Source organism: Opisthocomus hoazin, chromosome 5, assembly GCF_030867145.1.
Source record: "Opisthocomus hoazin isolate bOpiHoa1 chromosome 5, bOpiHoa1.hap1, whole genome shotgun sequence".
Taxonomy (NCBI): Eukaryota; Metazoa; Chordata; class Aves; order Opisthocomiformes; family Opisthocomidae; genus Opisthocomus; species Opisthocomus hoazin.
The window spans coordinates 48,953,370-48,973,649 of record NC_134418.1 but is presented as its reverse complement, the minus strand read 5'-3'; the positions used below and the strand labels follow the sequence as shown (position 1 = coordinate 48,973,649).

Genomic DNA, 20,280 nt, shown 5'->3' with positions numbered 1-20,280 from the left:
AGGTTAAGAGAGACTCCTCAATAATTCTACTCCAGAGAGCTCGGCCTTGGGAGAGCAGATGCACAGGACCATGAAGATAGGGAGGCTACAAAGTGGCCATAAGACTGCAACAAAGCAACCTTGAAGAACATGGTACATGTGATCTTAAAACTGAGTTTGCGCAGAAAGTGATGAAGAGTACAAGCCTTCATCTGACGACCTCTGACAACCACATGGGGATGCTAACAGACGTGCATGAAAGATGAAACATATACCAAGCATTTCTCAGAAATATAATGAATATGCATATTGTGATTGTATTTAGCCTGAAATGAAAGGGTGTTTAGCGTGCACGTTTAGAGGAAAGGTCCCCCATGTGTCCACCACCATAATAAAGAATACCTGCTTAACAGTATACATTGTTCTGTTAGTTTATTACTGGATCTTCGAATCACTAGTGTCACTGACACATGCTCACCAAGTCTCAGAACTTGATGTGACTTCTCAGAATCAGTTTTTCAAGCCTTTGTCTTTATAAGTGTTCACTAATTTAAGCAAGAAACTTTAAAAGCATTTTAAAAAATGTAAACCTCCTGTTTGGAAGTGTCACGTTAATTTGGCAGAAAATAAACCCTCTTGCTTTCTAACGCTCTTCACCGGAGTGAGAGGCTAGGTGCGGCTAGGTTTAAATTCTGACTGATGTCCAATTTGCCACTACCAGTCCAGTCGCGTTTAATATGTATATTAAACTACCACGATTCTGGATACACTCATAGCAGTCTGCACCTTCAGTCCAGTTGTGCTCATGAAGTAGCATGGCCGCATTCGGTCGTGTTCAGTGAGAAACTGTGACAACTGGCTACTTAAACAGTGCAGTTTTATTTGTGCAATAGGTATAGAGGTTTTTTGAATTGCCAGTGATAGTGATTGTCTGCAAGAAAGCACGTGCAAATATAAAACGCGTGAAAAGATTATAAATAATACAGCCTGGCTATAAACATTAGGGAGTAACTATTCCCGAGAAAAGCACTTAGTTGAAGTCTCACCCAAGGCATCCCAAGGGGAGGTGAAGCAAGGCTCAGCCCGTCGGCCAGTCCCGGTTGTCGGAGGCAGTCTGAGGCGGAGTTTCCCTTGACTTGCTCACGGTGTTATCTTCTTTTCCTCCAAAGATCTTCTTCTCCGAAAATCTACGGTGTTATCTTCTCCGAAAATCCACCCTTTCCCTGGCTATTTTTATATCCTTTCTATCTTTAAGGTGGAGTTTGAGTGACTGTAGTCATACATACCTTTTATCATGATTGATGTAAAATTCTCTCGCTTCACGTTTAAAGGTATAGTTTACGAAAAATGGAGAGCGCAGACTCGAAGAGGGATGGTCGCACCTCAGAGGCGGGTAGGTGTGTTTTGGTATTAAAATGATATTAAAACGAGCAAAGTTCACGAGAGGATAGCACTTTGGCAAGGTTTCGAAAACCTGTTGGCTCAGGGGGCCAGATGAGCTGCTTATCAGTTCTAGAGAACCATTTCTTCCCGCTTTATCATCATGGAGCAGGGCCACGGAGTCTCCACTCCGTTCTGTCCTCTATGGTACATTGCAGGGAGTTGTTGTGTTAGTGGATTCCTCGCATGCCTGTTGCAGCTGTGTCCCCTCCTCAGAGCTCCTTTTGATTTCATGCTTTTCCTCAAAGGGTGAGCACTGCTACGTTTTTCATATAAATCTTAATTTTCAGACGTAAAACCTTAATTTTACTACTAATTCCACAGGAAGACTGCTATAAAAACATCCTGAAAGAATTCTCTCTTGGGGAATTGCCAGACACTGAATATGAATTTGACATTCACATCTTTTAACGAGGCTTAAATTAGGCGTAAACATAATTTACAATTTCTTACACAACTCTGGGACAACTTCTTTGTTATGAACTGCAACTATTTCTCTCCTTCCATTAGCTACACCTAGAGCACAGGGAATCCTGCAGGTAGGAATTTTGGAGTAGTTCACTCAATCACAAGTGTCCTAAAGAGAATATCTAATGTAAGGGCATTATTTAACTCAACTATGAACCTAAGCACTAGGCAGAAGTACACACCAGCCAGTCAGTCCAGTCCCCAAAGCACTCCTACGGCTATGTCTAAAAACAGGAATGAATTAAGATCACATCTTTCGATCCTAGTCTGTTGCTCAAGAGGTTCATTGTTGCGGTGCGGGCTCTAGGACTCGACCAATATGATCCATAACAGTCAACTTTATTAGCAGAGAATCTGGATTATATAGACAGCACTCAGTTATGATTAGTCACTATACAAAAACACTCGGTACAACACTCAGCTATGATTGGTCACTATACATAAAACATCTATCAATAAAACACCCAGGTTACATAAGCAGTACTCAAACTATGATTGGTCATTATTCATAGAATGACTGTTTACCCGCAGCTGGTCTGAGAATGACTGCTTTCCCACAGCCGGCCTGAGAAACGTCTGTTTTACCGCAGCCGGCCTGAGAGCGGCCTTGAGGCCTGTGCTGCTTGAAGCCTGTGCTGCTACAAACCGATCAAGTCCATAACAGAGTGTCTGGGTTGCTCACAATATGTCCCTGTTCTTCCAGAAATCCCACAGTTCATAGTCAAAACCTTCATTTCCAAGAAACATTCTGAACTCAGAACTCAAAATCAAGGTATACAAAATACATTCAATATTTATTATAATTACAGGAGCTTTACACAGGAAAGTTAAAAATTTTAAAATATCCCAATTTTTGGATTCATTATTTTTGTTTATGACAGTTGGTCAGTAGGTCTCCGGGATATCTGTAGGCACCTTTAAGAGTTCTTCAACTTCTTCTTGTAAAGCCTCAGTTTTTTCACTCAGCAACATCTATAATGAAAAACCAAAACAAAACAGAACTAACACAAGCATTAGCTATAACTGTTACACAGGTTAACAATGTTTCTTTCCAAACTTGCATCCTCTCTGTAAAAAACCTTTGCTGCTGCTCACAGGACCACAGTACCTTTGCCTCAAAGGACCAATATTTTTGACTGTTTAGTCTATACACCTCTCAAAAAACACTAATACAAAAATTCATACAGTACACAGCTGGATTTCTCAGTTCTGTCATGACATAATACAAAAAATTTAACAGAACATAAACAGTTTTTACTAGAACTGCTAACAAGCATTTTTAACCTTAGACACTTATATTCCATGTTGGAATAAACATTCCTAAATTGAGCCTGCCAAGCTGCCAATTTCTTGCTTTATACAAAATCTCTTACTACAGCATTTTACATCAGACATACAGGACCCCTGATGTTAGCAACTGTTTTATCTACTGCCCTGAACTGTTTGTTGCTGGCAGTCGCAGCATAACAGTCCCCTACCCACATGTGTAGCCTAACACATGCAAGCACTCTTCTAACCTCCCAGTTAGAGGAAATTCCACCAGCTTAATATCTGAGTACGAGAGTAAGCTGCTGTCGCAGTCCATATCTTAAGACAATTGTCTCAAAGCTTGTTTGCAAAGCTTGCTGCAGGACCTCCTGGCAGGCCAGCTAAATACAAACCAGACAAGAACTAAACAACCACCTGAAACCAGCCTCACAGAGAATTAGAGGACCAGTATGTCCTTGTGGAGAATGTGTCTAGACACCGAACGCCTCCCTGACCTGCTGGAGCCAGGACTGAGAAAAAATGGGACTTGGGGAAGGCGGGGTACGTGCCATTGCCTAGGGAACAATCTCCCCAAATACTTAATAAAAAGCTGTGTGACCAAACAACAGGGGGACCCCCACCACCGATGCACACGGGAACTACGGACCAATGGGACACCACTGGATCCATGGTGGTGACTACCTCTTGCAACTCTATCCTGACTGCTTGTGAGGTTTCTTTGTTTCCTGTCTTTCTCTCTTTCCTGTTGCTGTTTCCTCATGCCTTCATTGGAATAAGCAATCAATAAATGTTTGATTGGCAGCATTTGACCTTGTTTGTGTCTTAATCTCACTCTGGGAATAATAAGTCTCTACAGCTCAGGTCTTCCTGGACCGTAACAGCTGTATTTGGCACTGATACAGATGAAGAATCTGCACATATCCCTTTCTTTTTAGTCACACAGCATCAAAAAAAGCAGTAAGCAGCCTGCAACAACATTAAACAGCCATGATCTTTTAGGTGCATAAACCCCAAAGTTAGTACTTTTACTCCATGAGAATATACAAAACAAGACTTTGTTATTGACTGTATCATTTTTATACCAACCACCCATTTGTTTATTCTAGGCATCTCCTTAGTTTACCAGAAGCTTGCTATTTCAGCAGAATCAAACATGAAGCCAATGCAACAGCAGGTGATTAACAGCGATGGAGGAGAGAAAACACTATCACCTGATAAATAAAATACTTCCTGTATTTTTTGTTTAGGCACAACTCAATGTTTGTTACAGTTTAGATTATTTACACGTGCCTTTGAGGCAGATATTAAGTGAAGACCCTTTTCACAATGCATATGCAAAATGGAAAACAATTAGAAAGGAAAGAATAGCAGGGCATGACAAAAGCAACCCAAACAGGTGAGGTTAACCCAGTATCTTGTTGGTTTCCATTTCTACAGTCCTGAAAATCCTGTTCTTTTATCACAACTACCACTAGAATTTCTGTAAGGCAAGTCCTGAGGGATTGCAGAATCAAGCCTTTTCAGTTATGACTCAGGATGGAGATCAAGGTAGTAACTCCTGCATTTCATCAGCACAAGCTGTCAAACATTTTTGCCCTTTGGTTCCCCTCTGAAAAAGAGCACAACTTTCCATTATCCTGTATATAATAAACTGTTGTAAGAAAACTTTAAGTTTGCCTGTCATTCAGGAGCATGAAGGTCTGCAATTGCTCAATTCCTTACTCTTAACCATCTTGGATAAACAATATGGTCAAGAAAATATTTCAATGTATTCTTAATACAGAGCAGATTTTGGATCACAAATATCCACTAATGCCTTTACTAGTATACTGAATCCTTCACTTCCAAATGTAATTCAAACATCCACTTCTGACATACTGATGTTCCAAAGCAGGTTTTTATAACTTGTTTCTACCTTACCTTTGCAGATGAAACAATTTGTTTGGCTTGATGTCGTGACAAGTGCTCAATCATCTTGACCAGAGTTTCTGGATTTGCATTAGCCAAGTGTGCTGAAGTTTTGTACCCTGCATTATAAAGCTGTTTTGCTCGTGCCTGAAAAACCAAAATTGTATTAGATTACTATAACAGGCAATAAGAATTATCATTAAGTGCCAGTCTCTGCACCAACCTCAAACATTTCAGCTTTGCATATCAATCCAATTCTCTTTGATTTGTCTTTCTAAGAATATGAGTACTCACCAAGAATCTTTACTCGCCCAAAATACAGCTTTACTCCCAAGATTTAACTCCCCATACAATCTTACCCAACTCTTAGGAACCCATTTGTCATCATTTGCTCTGAGGCTAGATGATACCGACTCTGCCATCCTCTTCTGTTATGTTTTCTGCACTCTCTGTCACTGACAGGAATGTCTGTCTCACAATTCTTTGGAGGTGTCTAAGTGAAAGGAGGGCCTATTTTATCTGTGTGGGTTTCCCCCCCCCACAAATTTTCACAGAAGAAAGCTTTCACAAAATTCCAGAATAAGACTATACTTCCCTGTTTCAAGCTTATAAATATTTTTTTGAGTATCTTTTATATTTTTCTAGTTTTGTGCGAAGTCATAGCTGTGAGCTCACATATCCAGGAGACACACACATCACAGGAGAGATTCCCTGGAATGTGATTATCACCAACGTGAGGGGGTCTGCACTATTGGCTGCTCTTAACGTGGTTTGATCCTGTGGCTATATGAGGTAGCCAAGGAGTATCTGCTTAACAGAGTGTCTCTGGGCAAAGATTTCTTTTGCAAAACAAATACTGCTAGAACTTGACAAAGTTTAAATTAAAATGCATTTCTACACTAGTAGTGGAGGGTAATCTAGTATACCCAAGGCTGTAGTATCCTGACTTATGAAATAATACCCGTTTGATGAACAAGCTTTACAGCTCCAAACATTTGGTCGATTACCTTTTGTGTCATGTGTGTCCCGCCCCCCCCGCCTCTTTTAAAGACAACAAGGAATAGAAAGACATTTATTTGATGGCATATGTGGGATTTTTTTAGCATCCCACAGGTAACGGCTTACAAATATCTTACCTTCCTCCATGGTAACTGAGGACTATGCATGTTCATTAATATGACACAGGTGTCATTAATTTCACCAAAAATAGCCACTAATTGTCAGCAAATAATATCTGTGCTCTATTTGGCTGTTACATGCACAGTATGACCGATGATGCCAGAATTTTTCCCCACTAATAAGTCTCATGTTTTAAATGCGTCTTTTAAAACTGCAAATAAGGGTGCAGAAAAGAATTTTCTCCTTCACTACAGTAACCTAAAGATTGATTGTTATCATTTCCCTCACAGAAATCTAAGCAAACCACATCTGTTCAATATGACAGTATCTGCTACTGTCAGTATATACCAGCTGTATAGACCAGTGTAGTCTGAACTCCAGTGCAGAAGTACCTTGGTGATAGCAATCATTTTGAAGAGCCATCTTTAAAATGCAACTTCAGCAGAATCATGCTGTCCAGGCTGGTTTTGCCCTTATGCAGAAATGCTCCCATATGGAGTAAGCCACGAAAAAAAGACTATGTACCTTTTGCACCCAGTTCAGAAAATTTGAGCCCATTAGGCTCTAAGTCTTCACCACTGTTTAGCTTCTCGGAATAAAACCTTACTGCCACTAAATTCAATGGTTTGCTGACAAACTGATTCTACAACAGGTTGGACAGGCAAGTTAGATCATTTTGCAAAGAGGCCCAGTGATCACTTATAATCTTGCACTGAAGCCCAAGAAGATTTTCTGCTTTAATGGGAGTCTTTGACTGAGAGACTGAAGTTGTCAGTAGGACTTCACATATTTTTAAGGATCTTCTATTTTAACTAAATATGCAAATTCTTACTCCTTTTTACTCCCATGAACTGAATAATCCTTACCACAGAAGAAACCTGGACTCTGTTTTCCAACTGAGTATACAGCTAAATTATTGTCCAAATACAGCATTTTCACTATTGCTGTGGTAGCAGCCAGAACAACAACATTACTGGCTCCAGCTCACATTTCGTCAACAGACTACTTTCCACAGCCTCCAGGACTGTTGTGGGATATCTGCACTACGCCAAATTCTCCACAAAAAAACTAGCTTGTTCTTCCAGATATACTTCAAAGGCACAGAAACATTTAGCATACAAGTTTACATTGAAAAATCTCACAAAGCCAGGTTTACTAACCTCTAGAACCCCTGCTACCTCCATCAGAGGGATGAGTTCTGTCTTAACACAATATGTCAACCGCTTAGTAAGTTCTGTCAGTAAGGCTTTATAAACCCAGAATTCTTCCAATTCCTGCAGAGACAAAGATCACTAAAAACCAGATCCTAAGTTCCATATTCGTGGGGTATGGCTGATTGCTACAGCAACAAGCATATATTTGGCTTTCAGACACAGCAAGCACTATTATTTCTAGTTATCATTACAGCCAATTGCAGAGTTGTATTCAGCACTCTTCAGCTGAACATCCCAAAGTTGGGGCAGTTCTGAAGGATAAGCAATGCATTATTTCAACAGAGGAAAAAAACAAGAGAACAAGCCAAGTCAGCTGTTTCCCCGAGACACATTCCACAACCAGACGGCCTTATTTCAATGAGAAAGGTAAAACTGTCAGTTATTTCACCAGCAGCGCTGACACTAATAAATGCTCTGTACAGTTTGTATATTTTCACATTCGCAGTGCATAAAGCTTCCTTTCAATGTAAGAAATACCACTGTACAAGCATGCTTTTCTGAACAGGAAAAAAAATAATTTTGAACAGGAAAGGTGAAAAAAAATGCAGTTTTGCACAGGAAAGGTGAAATATACCACCTGTGTTCAGTTCTAACATCAGAACAAAACTCCAGATTTTGCAAAACTAGTCCAAAAGAATTAATTGGAATGCATTCAACACACTACCTCACAGAAATGTAGAACACATGAGGTGAATGAGGCAGCAGAATTAAGGAGATTTTGCACATATCCTCGGGACATATTAAATTTCTCTGAAACACTCCATATATTGGTCTCTTTCAGTAGGTTATAAAGGACAAGCGACAGGTAGAGCCTGTTCACCACAGCACTGTCCACATTCTAGGAAGAAAGCAAGTTAGAATTCAGAGCCAATATCACATTCAAGATATTCTGTTAGTGCTACAAGGAAATTCTTTTCCTCTCTACTCCTTCATATCTCTAAAACATGTCTATATTACATCCAAAGACATCAAACAACATTAAGAAGACCAATCAATGAGGTTAAAAGAACCTTAATAAGTAGAACAGTAAAAAAACACTATCAGAAAAATAATATAGAATTTGTAAATAATCTAATGCAATGACTTAGCTGTCACCTTCGGTATAAGAAATCTCCAGCCTACCTTTCTGATGGCTTGACCAGAAGCCTTTTTTGTAATAAAGCTTTCAGGTACTCCCACAATATCCGCTACTTTTTGCTCTGCTGTACTTAGCTGGTTGAACTAAAATAAGATTGACTACAGTTAAGATGATTTATTAACAACTCATTAAAACTTACAAGTGTTACAAATCAAAAGAGCTGTAGACAATGTGAATATGCTCTATTTAACTGTAAAAAAATAATTCACGTCAGATTTGTATAATAACGACACCACGTGCAGACAGACAATTTGCTGTTCCTTTTCCTCTGTGAATGACAAGCTTTCATTCTTTTTCACCTTGGACTTCACTGCTTTGGAAATACATTTACTTGTGTTCTGCTGATAAACTTATGGTTTGCATACACATGAAGTTTTTATAAATGTATAGCCTACTCTAGTATCAAGGTGCACACAGCTCCATGCTTCTCACATCATCCCTTGGTAAAAACGTCTACTTGTATATCTAAGATTCAAGATGAACAGGTTAAAAACCCTGGAGAACTATGTCACTTCTAAGTGCTCAAATACTTTTTCCAAGAAATGTCATGAACTTTAAAGGATCTCCTGGATTTAATGTCTTCTCCAAATAATGATCAAAAGAACATATTCTCTAAGCTTAACAATAGCTCTGCAGACTACAGGAGAGATCTTTATAAAGAATTTTCAGATCTTTAGTTCTCTTAATATTATAGAACACAGAAGTCTGTCACTCAAAATGAAACAATGCTTTTCCATATCCCTATATAGCACTCGGTCACTAGCCGCAGTCATATCTGCAGCTTCTTTGCCTAATTGTTTGAATGACCTGTAACTAACTCCATCTCTGAATTCCACATTTTAACAAAATTAAATAGATTTTAGTGCTACCCCTAGTATACAACACATTACAGAAGAGGGAATAGTTGAATTATGGGTGGATCTTACAGAGTATGCAAGACTGCATAAGGGCTGTGCTGCTAAGGCTGACATAAGAATGTAGGAAGGTATTGGTCACAGTCTAATAGTTGTAATCATGGCTGGAGTTAGGCATTAGACTCAGCTATCAAACAAAGATTAAGACTTAACATTCTCTAGCATCAGAACATAAAATTGATTAATTTAATTGTGGTTTTCTTGCAGGACTACAATGACATGGTTACATATAAGCAGCTTATAGGAAAGTCTTATTTAAGACTAACTATACTCTGGTGATAGCAAGGCTAGCACCAAGTTTAGAGTCAGTATTAGATGAATTGGTAACTCAAGGGATGTGTTTCATGCTTATGTTTCAACTTACGTTTTTATGCAAAACAGGACAACACTTCTGCCCTGTGACTGAAAATGAAATAGTGTACCTTAACTTCTCATCAAACTGTTACCCCACTATCTACACCACATTCCTATGTGTATAAACTTCTTTAAAGTTTAATAAGCAGGATTATTATATGCCCCAATGCATGTTTACTAGTAAATTCTCACCTGTCGCAGGTATATCATCCAATCTGGGCTACAGTTAGAAGTCACATCATATGGAGTTACCAAATACAGAAGATGAAGATTGCTCTCAAGAATCAGCCCTTCCAAACCTTTTTTCAATTCTCTGTAAAGAAGATTGCAGTACGCCAAGTCTATAGACCCTATAATAAGCACACACGGTATTGCGATTTTTAAAAGGCATACAGAGTTAAGTATAACAGATTTTTACACATCATTGATATTTCCTTTATCTTCCACAAAAACTTGTTATGCCATCTAAATTCAAGAGAATAACTAACTTGAATAATTGCTCTAACCTAACACAAGCAGTGAAACAGAATTGAGGAAAGGCAGCCACCTATTGCCATGTATGGCCATTCTGTGCTTGGTTTTGGAGTGTCTGTGAATTGCCTTGGCTTTAGTGAAATCCTGGAACAATCTTGTAGATTGAAAGAATCTTTCAGAGAGTCATCCTGTTCCAATTGCCTTCCATGGCCCGTATCTTTACACTATGACAGGAAAAGAGAACTTCCTGATACACTCTCTTCTCTATTACAATTGGTCTAACATGCTTCCTTTCCCTCTTAAGCTTCCCTTTAGGTCAAGAAATGCCCCCGTTCACAATACCTGTTCATAACAATCAATTATAAAATGAGGTGTAAGCCATTTTGATTACAATCACTAAATCAAATCTTTAAATAATTGGGGGGGGGGGGGCTGGTGTACAGTTGTGGTTTTACTCCCATTGTGACCAACGTTATTACACTTCATTCCCATTATGTTCAGTCATGCACTACTTGCTCATCCCCATTTTCAGTCCATCACATCATTTAGTAACCAAAACTGTGTCTCTACAACTTATTTTTCATTACAGTTTCAGACTGAAGATGGGAAAACCTATCAAACTGAGTTAAGGCTGAGATTAAAAGGCTTGTTGAAATAAAGACTGTAATAAAAATAAAAAAAAAAAGTCTTACCTTTATATGTAGCTTTACCCAACGGTGTGATCATTAGCATACATATGGAATTGTGGTCCTTCTCAGATAGTCTTACTTTTAGAAGTCCTTTTTCTATAAGATTTTCTAGCCCATCTTTAATTATCTCTGAGACGCTCTTCTCTTTAGACAGGTGCTGCTGCTGAACACCCAGCAATGTACTGCACATAAAATCGTTGACTTCTTCATGTGTAACAGCTATCTGCATCAGATTTGCAAGTGATTAGCATATTTGAAGGTGTCATTTCACATAACACATATCATAAACTATATGAAAATATTTACTGAATAGAGAAGCACTTTGATATCCTGTTAATGCGTTTCTGTAGAAATACAGGACAATGAATAGAATGATAAGACAGCTTGTGATGGATCTGATGGGATTGCTCTCCATCTGTTCTGTGATTCTAGCTATTACATCATGTTAATTTGTTTCCACTGTTTCTATCTGTATTTGGAATCAAGTATCAGAAATGGAAGTTACTAATACAGTACCGTATCATAAAGTAGATCTAATTTTGACTTCTACACATAAGGAAGTTGTCATGTTACATATTACTTGATAAGTGAGTTAAATAGACTAATCAAATCTTTGTACTTCTTATCTGATTAGAAGGTGTCCTGAACTTGTAGCAAATCCATCTAAGAAGTCCGTTTTTTCTGTACAATCAACTGATAAGATTTTCTTTGCATATCCAAACACTTCAGTTATTCACAGAGAAGAGTTAACTGATACCTTCAGTCCAACCAAAGATAACAACAGGCTCTGCATTCCCTTGGTCAACTGCACCAAAAGATTGCTGTAACAGTTCTCCAAAGGACTCTTAACTAAATCCTGAACCTAAAAGGAGCAAGAAATATATTAGTTCAGGGAAAGTATTTATTTCGAAAAGTGTAAAACTAATGCATACCGAGAACACATGATGCAGTTTAGAAAGAAAATAAGTGTAGACATCGAAAGTTTACAGTTCACATATGAAAACAAACCACAAAGGTAGATTACAGGTATTACTACGCAAATCAAATACTTGCAACATTAACAAGTGAACAAAAGTTAAGCTAGGCAGCTCAGCTACTCCTGTTCAGCCAACAGCATAATCCAACAACTTAAATTACTAACAGCTTTGTTAAAATTACCAAATGCTTGTCTTTTTCTTGCACTATGAGAATACTTTCCCCAGCACTGTCAAAACCAGCTCGACCAGCTCTGCCAATCATTTGTTTATACTGGTTCTTCTTCAGGAAGTCATTACCAACATAAGGAGCTCTTAGAATAACCCTGTAAAGAAGTCTTCAGTAAATTATGCTTTATATTAAAATTACTAAAGCAGCAATAAAAATTTACAAATGCATTCTTTATATATGCCCCTTGTTTAGTAACTAATAAAAATCAAATGCACCTGTTTGAACAGATGTTTAAATCAACTAGGAAAGCATTTAACAATTTAAGATTTACTGAATGATAAGCTATGTTTATTATGTTTTGCAGAACCTCTGCAACTAGTCTCTATGTCTACTCAAAGGCCTGAGTTTAAGGGTGAAAAATCACTGAGCCATAAAGTAAGCAGACATAAGCAATATGGACCATATATCAGTTATGCTAGAAAGACAACACTCGTCTCTAAATTTTTTTTCTCCCCTCAGAGGCATTATTCCAACATACATGCACACAAAACTGGATTCTGAGCAAACAGTCTTTGGTCATAGAGAGTACGGCAGCCATATTATCAGCATTTGTACATGAAAATATAAACACATTTTTGTGTTAAAACATATTCAAACTATATCTCCTTAGAAAGCATTTATTTTACAATTTATACACTGTTCTTAGGACAGTATCTAAAGAAATCACCATGACTTCCTTATTCTACAGGATAACATTACTAAAACAATGAAGCATTTCCTCAATTTATCAAAACTTTCTTAATCCATTTAGACTAGTGCTCTTCAGCTATGCATTCTGAGGGACTTGCTGCTGATTCACATTTCCCACATAAAAACTTTGTAGTCATGACCCAAGTTGAATGCAAAATTCTTTATGCTTCCCATTTGCTAGTGAAAGCAGAAACATACTTGAAATAGCACCAATATTTTCAACTTCTCAAAGCAAAGTTTTTACAAACCAAAAATCAATGCAGCAATGAAATATGTTTCAGTTACCAACCTTCTAGCTGGCAGGTTGACTCCAGCAGCTAAAGTAGCCGTGCAAGCAAGTAGGCACAGGACACCTGCAGAATATGCTTCCTCTATACTTTTTCTTTCATCATTTGTAAGGCCACTATGATGATAGGCAATACCAAAAGGGATTGTTTCCTTCAGAACAGGACAGACACTTCCATTTCCAATATTCTTTAGATTCTTGATGAGATCTTGTTTCTCTTTCTCCCTGTGAGCTCTAAATTCTCTTGGAGGAGGAAAAGCATCGCTTTAGACTTTGACTAATCACTAATTACTTGAAAAAAAAGAGAATCAAGAGACATGCTTACTGTCTATTTCTATTCATTATGCTTCCTCTAATATCTAGGTTGGAAAAACAGTTTTTTCCAGTAACTTTAAAATAATAATACACAGAAGACTGATTAAGTTGCAATAGAACTCTCTTCTTGTTTGTAAGCAGAGGCATACAAGGGATCAAATACTGACTGGGTGTGGCTAGAGTGCACTGAAGAAAGGAAATAGGGCCAGGATCAGCTCATAGTGAAGATTATAGGTACATCAAAAATGGCTTCAATTTTGATAGTAAGGGAGCATTTTTGCTTAATGTAATTTCTTCCCACTTAAACTTTGCTAGACCATTATCAGTTTATCAAATCACATTTAAATGAAAACCAATGTCTGTCTTTCTTTCCTTTATTAACAAAACTTGGTTTAGATTCTACAGCTTACATTCACAAAGTAGGTATGGAACAGAGATACTCCACTGACTAGTAACATACATGACCAAATACCGTGCTAGAGAGAAAATGCTTGTTTTCTAAGCTCGCAGAAACCAGTGCCAAAGGGACACAAGGTTAGATTAATTTAGTACGCTTTTCCTTTTTTCTTTATTACTTGACCTCCGATAACCATTTTCTCAACTAGTTAGTTTAAAAAATATGATTTTTTTTTGATAAAACATTTGTTTTATGAGCCTTGAGCAGTTTGCTATGCGGCCAACAACTTTACATGATTCCATACTGAAAGTATTTGCTTCTGATCACCAGGAAAAGCCCCTTGCCAACTAGTGAAGATGAATCCTAAGTTCTGACCAATTATTCCATACATCATTAAAAAATCACAACAGAAACTTACTTCTTGAGGTACCTGCACACCATAGAAGCCACATTTTCACAGTTCTTTTTAGTAGGACAAAAGACAAGGCAGGAATATTGAGGAATAACTTCAGTAACCAGTGCAATGACGTGGTCAGGATCTGCTTTCTCCAGATTACTAGAATACTATCAGAAACGCAGAATAACAAACATTTAAAATTACAAATTAAGTCATAAACTAAGTATTCAAGATCTGTTCTCAACATTTGCTAGAACACTCCCATTTGCTTTAATGAAACATAATTGCAAGAAGATGTAGGATAAGCTTTTCTCCCAGTCCCTCATTGAAACAGTTTTATTAACACATCTAGCTTGAACTGAGGGATACATGGATACAAGAATCAAATGCTTTGCTTTTTTCCCTTAATACTTCCATTTTCTTTAGTGACACCATAATGATGTTACTTGTGCTGGCAGTACACCATAACACACATTTTTCTTCTTAAAAGGTTGAAATGAATCCCTAGAAGGCAGTAATAAGCTGACAAAAAAAACACCAAAAAGATGTCTTTTTTAGTATCACCTAAGAGTGATCGACTGTTGAGGAAAATCTACCTCAAAACATAAAGCGTTGGGTATCTGGAACACTCAAACCCACTGCCATTCACATGTCAAAATACAGAAGAAACCTCTACCTTCAAGAGAGGTAAAGGAGTGAAAATCAAGCTAAACGTTCAGTATTTTAAAGGACTTTTTCCTCCCCAAAGCTTACCATTTCTTTTGCATAGGTATTACAAATGAACCATCGTGCTTAAGAAATTTCTTTGGTAAAAGCTCTGTAAACAAATCAGTGTAAAATAATACACTTCATAGCTATAGTTCAAAGAAAGTATAAGCACTTCGGTTTTACCTTGAAATTGAGGAGACGTGAAAAAGTAAAGTCATTTTCTGTTTTGCCGTCAACTGCATAAATGGTGTCTCGTATCTTTACGTATTCCTTTAATTCTACCTAGGGAGATATAGGCCATAAACAGAAACTTTGGTTAAATTACCAAGACTTCTTTAAAGAGTAAGCTATTACTGACGTACAGCTAATTTTTTTTAAGCATCACATTCCATATACATACTTGCATGCACACAAGCACACATTCCAACTCAAGAATCTTTTAAGAAATTGTTTTAATTGTTTGCCTTGAGAGTGTCTAATTATAATAAAGAATACAGCAAATGTTGTATCCCATGAAATATTCATGAACCGTTGTCATGATAGAATTAATGCACAGGTAGTCCAGATTCCAATTATATCAAATGAACTGTAATCAATAATCATTGTAGTTGTAATTTAGAAATTGGTTTAGTTAAAATGACAGAAATGGCTTAACACAACCATATAAAGTACTGGCATCTGTACGTTTACAAGTGCACAGTGCTATTTATTGCATTGGTATAACTGCAAACAGTAGCAGGCATTCTAATACATTACATCGTGAAATGAAGCACAAAAGCTGCAGTATGCCACTAAACAGATATGCTATGATCTTAAAGCCAAATATCCTCTTTACTAGTTTATGGTATCTTGTACACAGACCGGTCTAAAATCACTGGTATAGTACTCTGCTCGCAGGAACTTCTGCAGGTCTCCAACATTATTTAAAGTTGCACTCATTCCAATGATTTGTGTATTTTCTGTAAAACAGAAGTTGAGATGAATTTATTGCCATATTCACACTTTAAGACTTTTGCTCAGTATTTAATTCATAAGCCTGCTTCTTCATTGTTAGTCTTTTTAAATGCCAAAGTAGCAGATTTGAAGGGGGATATAGCTAAGAAACATTGCCGAAGACAAACGTAAAAAAAGCATCCTTCTCTATAGAAGCATTTAATTGCAATGGCTAAGGGACTCCTACGAAGAAATGGAAGACATACTCAGGATTTCTCAGAGAAGTAGTATCAAAAAGAGCTTCAAAACCCACCCAGCTCATCACTACAGGGTCAACTAACACTTAAATGAGTAAAGACTTTCAATGTATGGAGTCACACCACGTTTTCCAAAAGCAGCCAGAACACCACAAATCCAGAAAGCAAAGAGTATGACTTCTCTCTAGAGATGCTACCACTACAATATTTTAATAACATTAACTGCAACCATGACTTACTACTAGTGTAAAGAATTTTTGCAAGAGTAATTTCCAGTGTTGCTCCACGACTTCCCTCACCAACCATATGCAACTGTGCACAGAAGGGAAAAAGAAAATGCAAGAATATTACTCATGTAAGACTATTTCTAAAAAAAAAAAAAAAAAAAAAAAAAAATTATGTAGTCCTAAACACATGTTACCAAATTTCTTTGTTACACCTCCTCATGATAGCCCTCTGGTAAATTTTGACTGCTAAGCTCCTTCCAGAAGTACAGCCTCACTGAAACAACGTTTAAGAATGACAGAAAAACAGACCCAAGAGCAAACACAGACAACAAGATTCACTTTCCATTTAACTAGACAATAACTGACACTGTTAAGTCCTGACAACAAACAGTCAGTGAGAGATCTTTGTATTCACCTGCCTAAAGCAACTGTGTTTTAAGCAACACTTACAGCGGAAGTTAATACAAAAAATTTTCTAGCAGCCAGCTACTATCAGAAAAAGTAGAAGTGAATTCTTGGGCTGGCTTCTGTTTAGAAGCTACTGTGTTAAAACAAGCTCAGTCAGACTGAGGCATTCCATGAATTAAAACATCCCTGTTAGATGTTACACATGTGATTCAACCCCATAATCAACCCTTAGTAGCACAACTCAGCCACCCCACTAAAGAGCAGAATAAGAGGCAATTCTCACAGTCAAATATTACTTAACACTTATTTTATGTTTCATTTAGTCATTATTAACAACAGACACAGTCTCATGGTTCCACATTTAGGAGTTCAGTTCTGGAACTCATAAAATATATTCCATATGATTCAAATTATTTCTGTTTTTCTAATCCAGTAGAGGTGTCTAACTGACAAGTAGTTACTAAGTAATTCACCACCAACCACTAACACAGTGGATCTCTCAGTATAGAATCTGTTGTCCTGATATAGCAACAAATGCAGTTAAAGAAAAATAACTTCCAATATTACAGAGTTGTGTACCAGTGTGGGAAAAAAACCTACTTAAGTAGCAGTAATTTCACAATAAACACTGAAAGCAAAACCAAGTAATAAAAAACCTGCTCTTTGCTAATAATTGCATATTATAAATATTTAAAAATTGCAGGTTATAAATCTGAGTAAATTTTGTAGCATACCTCATCTACTACAACCAGACCGAGGTCACCAATTCTTTCTGTTTCAATTAAGCTGTTCACTAGAGCATGCCCTTTTTCTATAGTAGCAATATAAAGGGACTTTTTTATTCTCCTTTTGATTGGTGGAAATCTTCCTTTACTTCCTGCGTATTCTTCAACCAGGAAACCCAATTCTATTCCAAAACTCGATAAACCCCTAACCTGTAGGAGGGGAAAAAAAGAGAGGAGAAAGAGAGCAGAACGGGGGGGGGGGGGGGATATAAAAAAAGAAAAAAAAAAAAATCAATCGGAGAATGGGGGGGGGAACAATCGAACAAACTCCTGCTCGCTTTATATTTCAGAGCTGCCTCAAGAACTCAACATGCATATCACCAACTCACACCATAATCAATTGTTCGAATTAGTGAAAACATATTAGCTGACTACCTTTTCCAACTGCAAAGCGGATGTGTTGGCAAACATTATCGAGCTTAGGTTAGGTTACATCTGTTCTCTAAAATTAACTTTTCCATGATACCAAAAAAATATGGTCTTGAAATAAAAACTAATTTCTTTAGCAAGTTGGGCAGTACAGATCTAAGACTGCAGAACTATACATAACATTACAAAAACCTATTATTCCAAAAATTTAGCACACTTTACAACTCAGCATCTTCACTGCATAACTTAAGTCTGTTTTATTATGAAGTTACTGACACTCAGAGCGGCATTTAGGAGAGAAATCATTTACTTCCCACCACATATTTATGAAAATCATGGATTTTGCTAAAATTAGTGTTAAAACCAGCCAAGTAACAAGGCGTGTCACAAAAGGTAAGTAGTATCAGAAACACTGTATCCAGACCTTTTCTTGGACAATGGCAACGTATGGCAGTATCATCAAAACATCTTTCTGCCTGCAGAGTAGTTCTTGGAGAATTATTATTTCAGCTACAAGTGTTTTTCCACCACTGGTTGGTAATGAGTATATTAAATTCTTTCTTTGCTGCAGAGATTCTAACATTAAGCAATCATGCTGCCATTCTGCAAAATTAAAAAAGAATTATTAGCAACCCCCAGGGGCCTGTTAATCAGTATCAAAATGCCTACATTTCATATAACATACTTTAAGCCTAGTGTTTGAGAGTTTTTCTTCAATAAACCACTAAAAGCTTTCAGTGAGCAAACCTTCCAAAGTATAAGTGGTACCAACCTTTCTCACTCATCTAAAAACCTAAAATAACCACTTAAGTAAACAAAACAACTGCTTTCCAATTTGGTTTAGATTAAGTATTACCTTAAGTTAAATATCTTTACAGTGTAGTGGGTAAAATGGGCAACACTTCACTAGGAATTTTTTTTTTCCAACAAACCATTAATTACATTACCATAAAGCATTTCAATCCCTCGAAATTGTCTCAATAGATCTTGAACTTTGCTAGGTAATCCATAAAAAGGGCCTATATCAACAGAAGAAGATTTAATAGTTTTCCTAGCAAAACAAATCTCTTCAGATAAAACAGCTTCTTTAAGCTGCTTGGTCTTAGAGACCTGCAGAGTCTGGGCTTTGGCATTTCCAGTCATAGCACTTTTTATATGATCCTTAAGGCTCTCAGTTTTAAATAAGTCATATTTAGAGTCAGAGTCAATAGGTTTGTTTCCATGTTCAGCATCAGGACAAAAAGATGATGGACTCCTGATTTTGTCTGAGGAAGAACTCACACATTTATTCCTCCTTTCTGAGACTGGAGATATTCTAGAACCAGAAGAAAGTTCATCCATTTTCTCAAAATACAAAAGCTGTGATGATGGCAAGTCATCTAAAATAGATTCAGTCGATTCTTGGTTGCTATCCACCGAGTCAGTTTCATTCATCTGGAAAGCATACTCTTTGACAGCTTTAAGAACCACCATGTTTTCTGAAGAAGAAAAATTATCTTGTTTTTTCTGGTGAAATCCTGACTGAAGACTCCCACATATGATGTCTCCAGGTGCTTTAGTATCCATATTTTTATCCTGCAGATGTTTGTGCTCTATACCAACTTGAGCTAGCAAAGAATCGTTTCCATAAAATCCATCATAGTTGCCAAATATCTTTTCTTCACTATCATTACTACGCTGTAAAAACATAATGAGTATTAATGCTCCAAAGTAACACCAAGGCCGCCAGCACAACCTGTACAGCATACACATCATGTGCAAGTCATTTACGTCTCCCCCAACTTAACAAGAAAGCTAAGTGCTTTTCTGATGTTGTTTGTGAGGACAACCCAACTTGACTGCTAAAGGAACACGTGCTTTACCTCAGTAAAACTTCACTAGCATCACGCAGGCTCGGGCCGGGCCAAGCCACCCTCCCAGACCGAGTCCTCCGCGCCTCTGTGCCCGGTCCTAGCAACCTGCCCGCCCGCGTCCCACCAGCCCCGTACCGGGGGCTCCTGGCCAGCAGAGCTCGGTCTCTTGCGAGCCACCGGCGAGCAGACGGCGCCAGGCCGCACCAGTGCCCGGCTCCGCTTGCCGACAGAGCCGGGGCGGCTCTTCCTCCGCACCGTGAGGGCCATCGCCGCCTTCTCGGACACCTGGGGGTGGGATCAGCCTCAAGACTCCGCCTGCGAGGAAGCGGTACTGAGACGGCCACGGCAAGCCACAGCAAGGGCCGGCTAAACGTCCGGTTGGTGAGAGCAGTGCTCTACGAACGTCACTTCCACCAACGAACTACGGAATTAAAGGAGCCATAACTAGGCAGCAGCCAATCGCCTGCCGCTGCCTCAAGTACC

At 38.0% G+C, this 20,280-nt stretch overlaps 1 protein-coding gene across 3 annotated transcripts; it reads right to left on the bottom strand.

Moving 5' to 3' along the window:
* Window positions 1–878: 878 nt before the first annotated feature.
* LOC104333799 (helicase POLQ-like) lies at window positions 879–20,212 on the bottom strand. 3 transcript variants are annotated; one of them, XM_075421139.1, is made up of 18 exons: window positions 19,933–20,212; window positions 18,892–19,621; window positions 18,369–18,547; window positions 17,525–17,725; window positions 16,395–16,467; window positions 15,827–15,924; window positions 15,149–15,247; window positions 14,279–14,424; window positions 13,152–13,391; window positions 12,125–12,266; window positions 11,724–11,828; window positions 10,970–11,189; window positions 9,996–10,153; window positions 8,520–8,618; window positions 8,062–8,235; window positions 7,344–7,457; window positions 5,077–5,211; window positions 879–2,859 (listed from the first exon to the last, which is right to left on the bottom strand). In XM_075421139.1, the coding sequence occupies exons 1-18, from the start codon at window positions 20,062–20,064 to the stop codon at window positions 2,773–2,775; spliced, it is 3,132 nt and encodes a 1,043-aa protein (XP_075277254.1). In that variant the 5' UTR covers window positions 20,065–20,212; the 3' UTR covers window positions 879–2,772. The 3 variants fall into 3 exon arrangements, with proteins under 3 accessions (XP_075277254.1, XP_075277256.1, XP_075277255.1); XM_075421141.1 differs by lacking the exon at window positions 18,892–19,621 and having other exon boundaries at window positions 19,933–19,987; XM_075421140.1 differs by lacking the exon at window positions 19,933–20,212 and having other exon boundaries at window positions 19,226–19,297.
* Window positions 20,213–20,280: the final 68 nt, after the last annotated feature.

Coding starts and splice junctions, on each gene's coding strand:
- LOC104333799 (XM_075421139.1), bottom strand. CDS start 20,064: ATGGCCCTCACGGTGCGGAGGAAGAGCCGCCCCGGCTCTGTCGGCAAG. Junction 10,154..10,969: donor GGGTAAAGCTACATATAAAG/GTAAGACTTTTT, acceptor TGCTTATTATAG/GGTCTATAGACTTGGCGTAC. Junction 8,619..9,995: donor GGATGATATACCTGCGACAG/GTGAGAATTTAC, acceptor ATCTTATTTTAG/TTCAACCAGCTAAGTACAGC.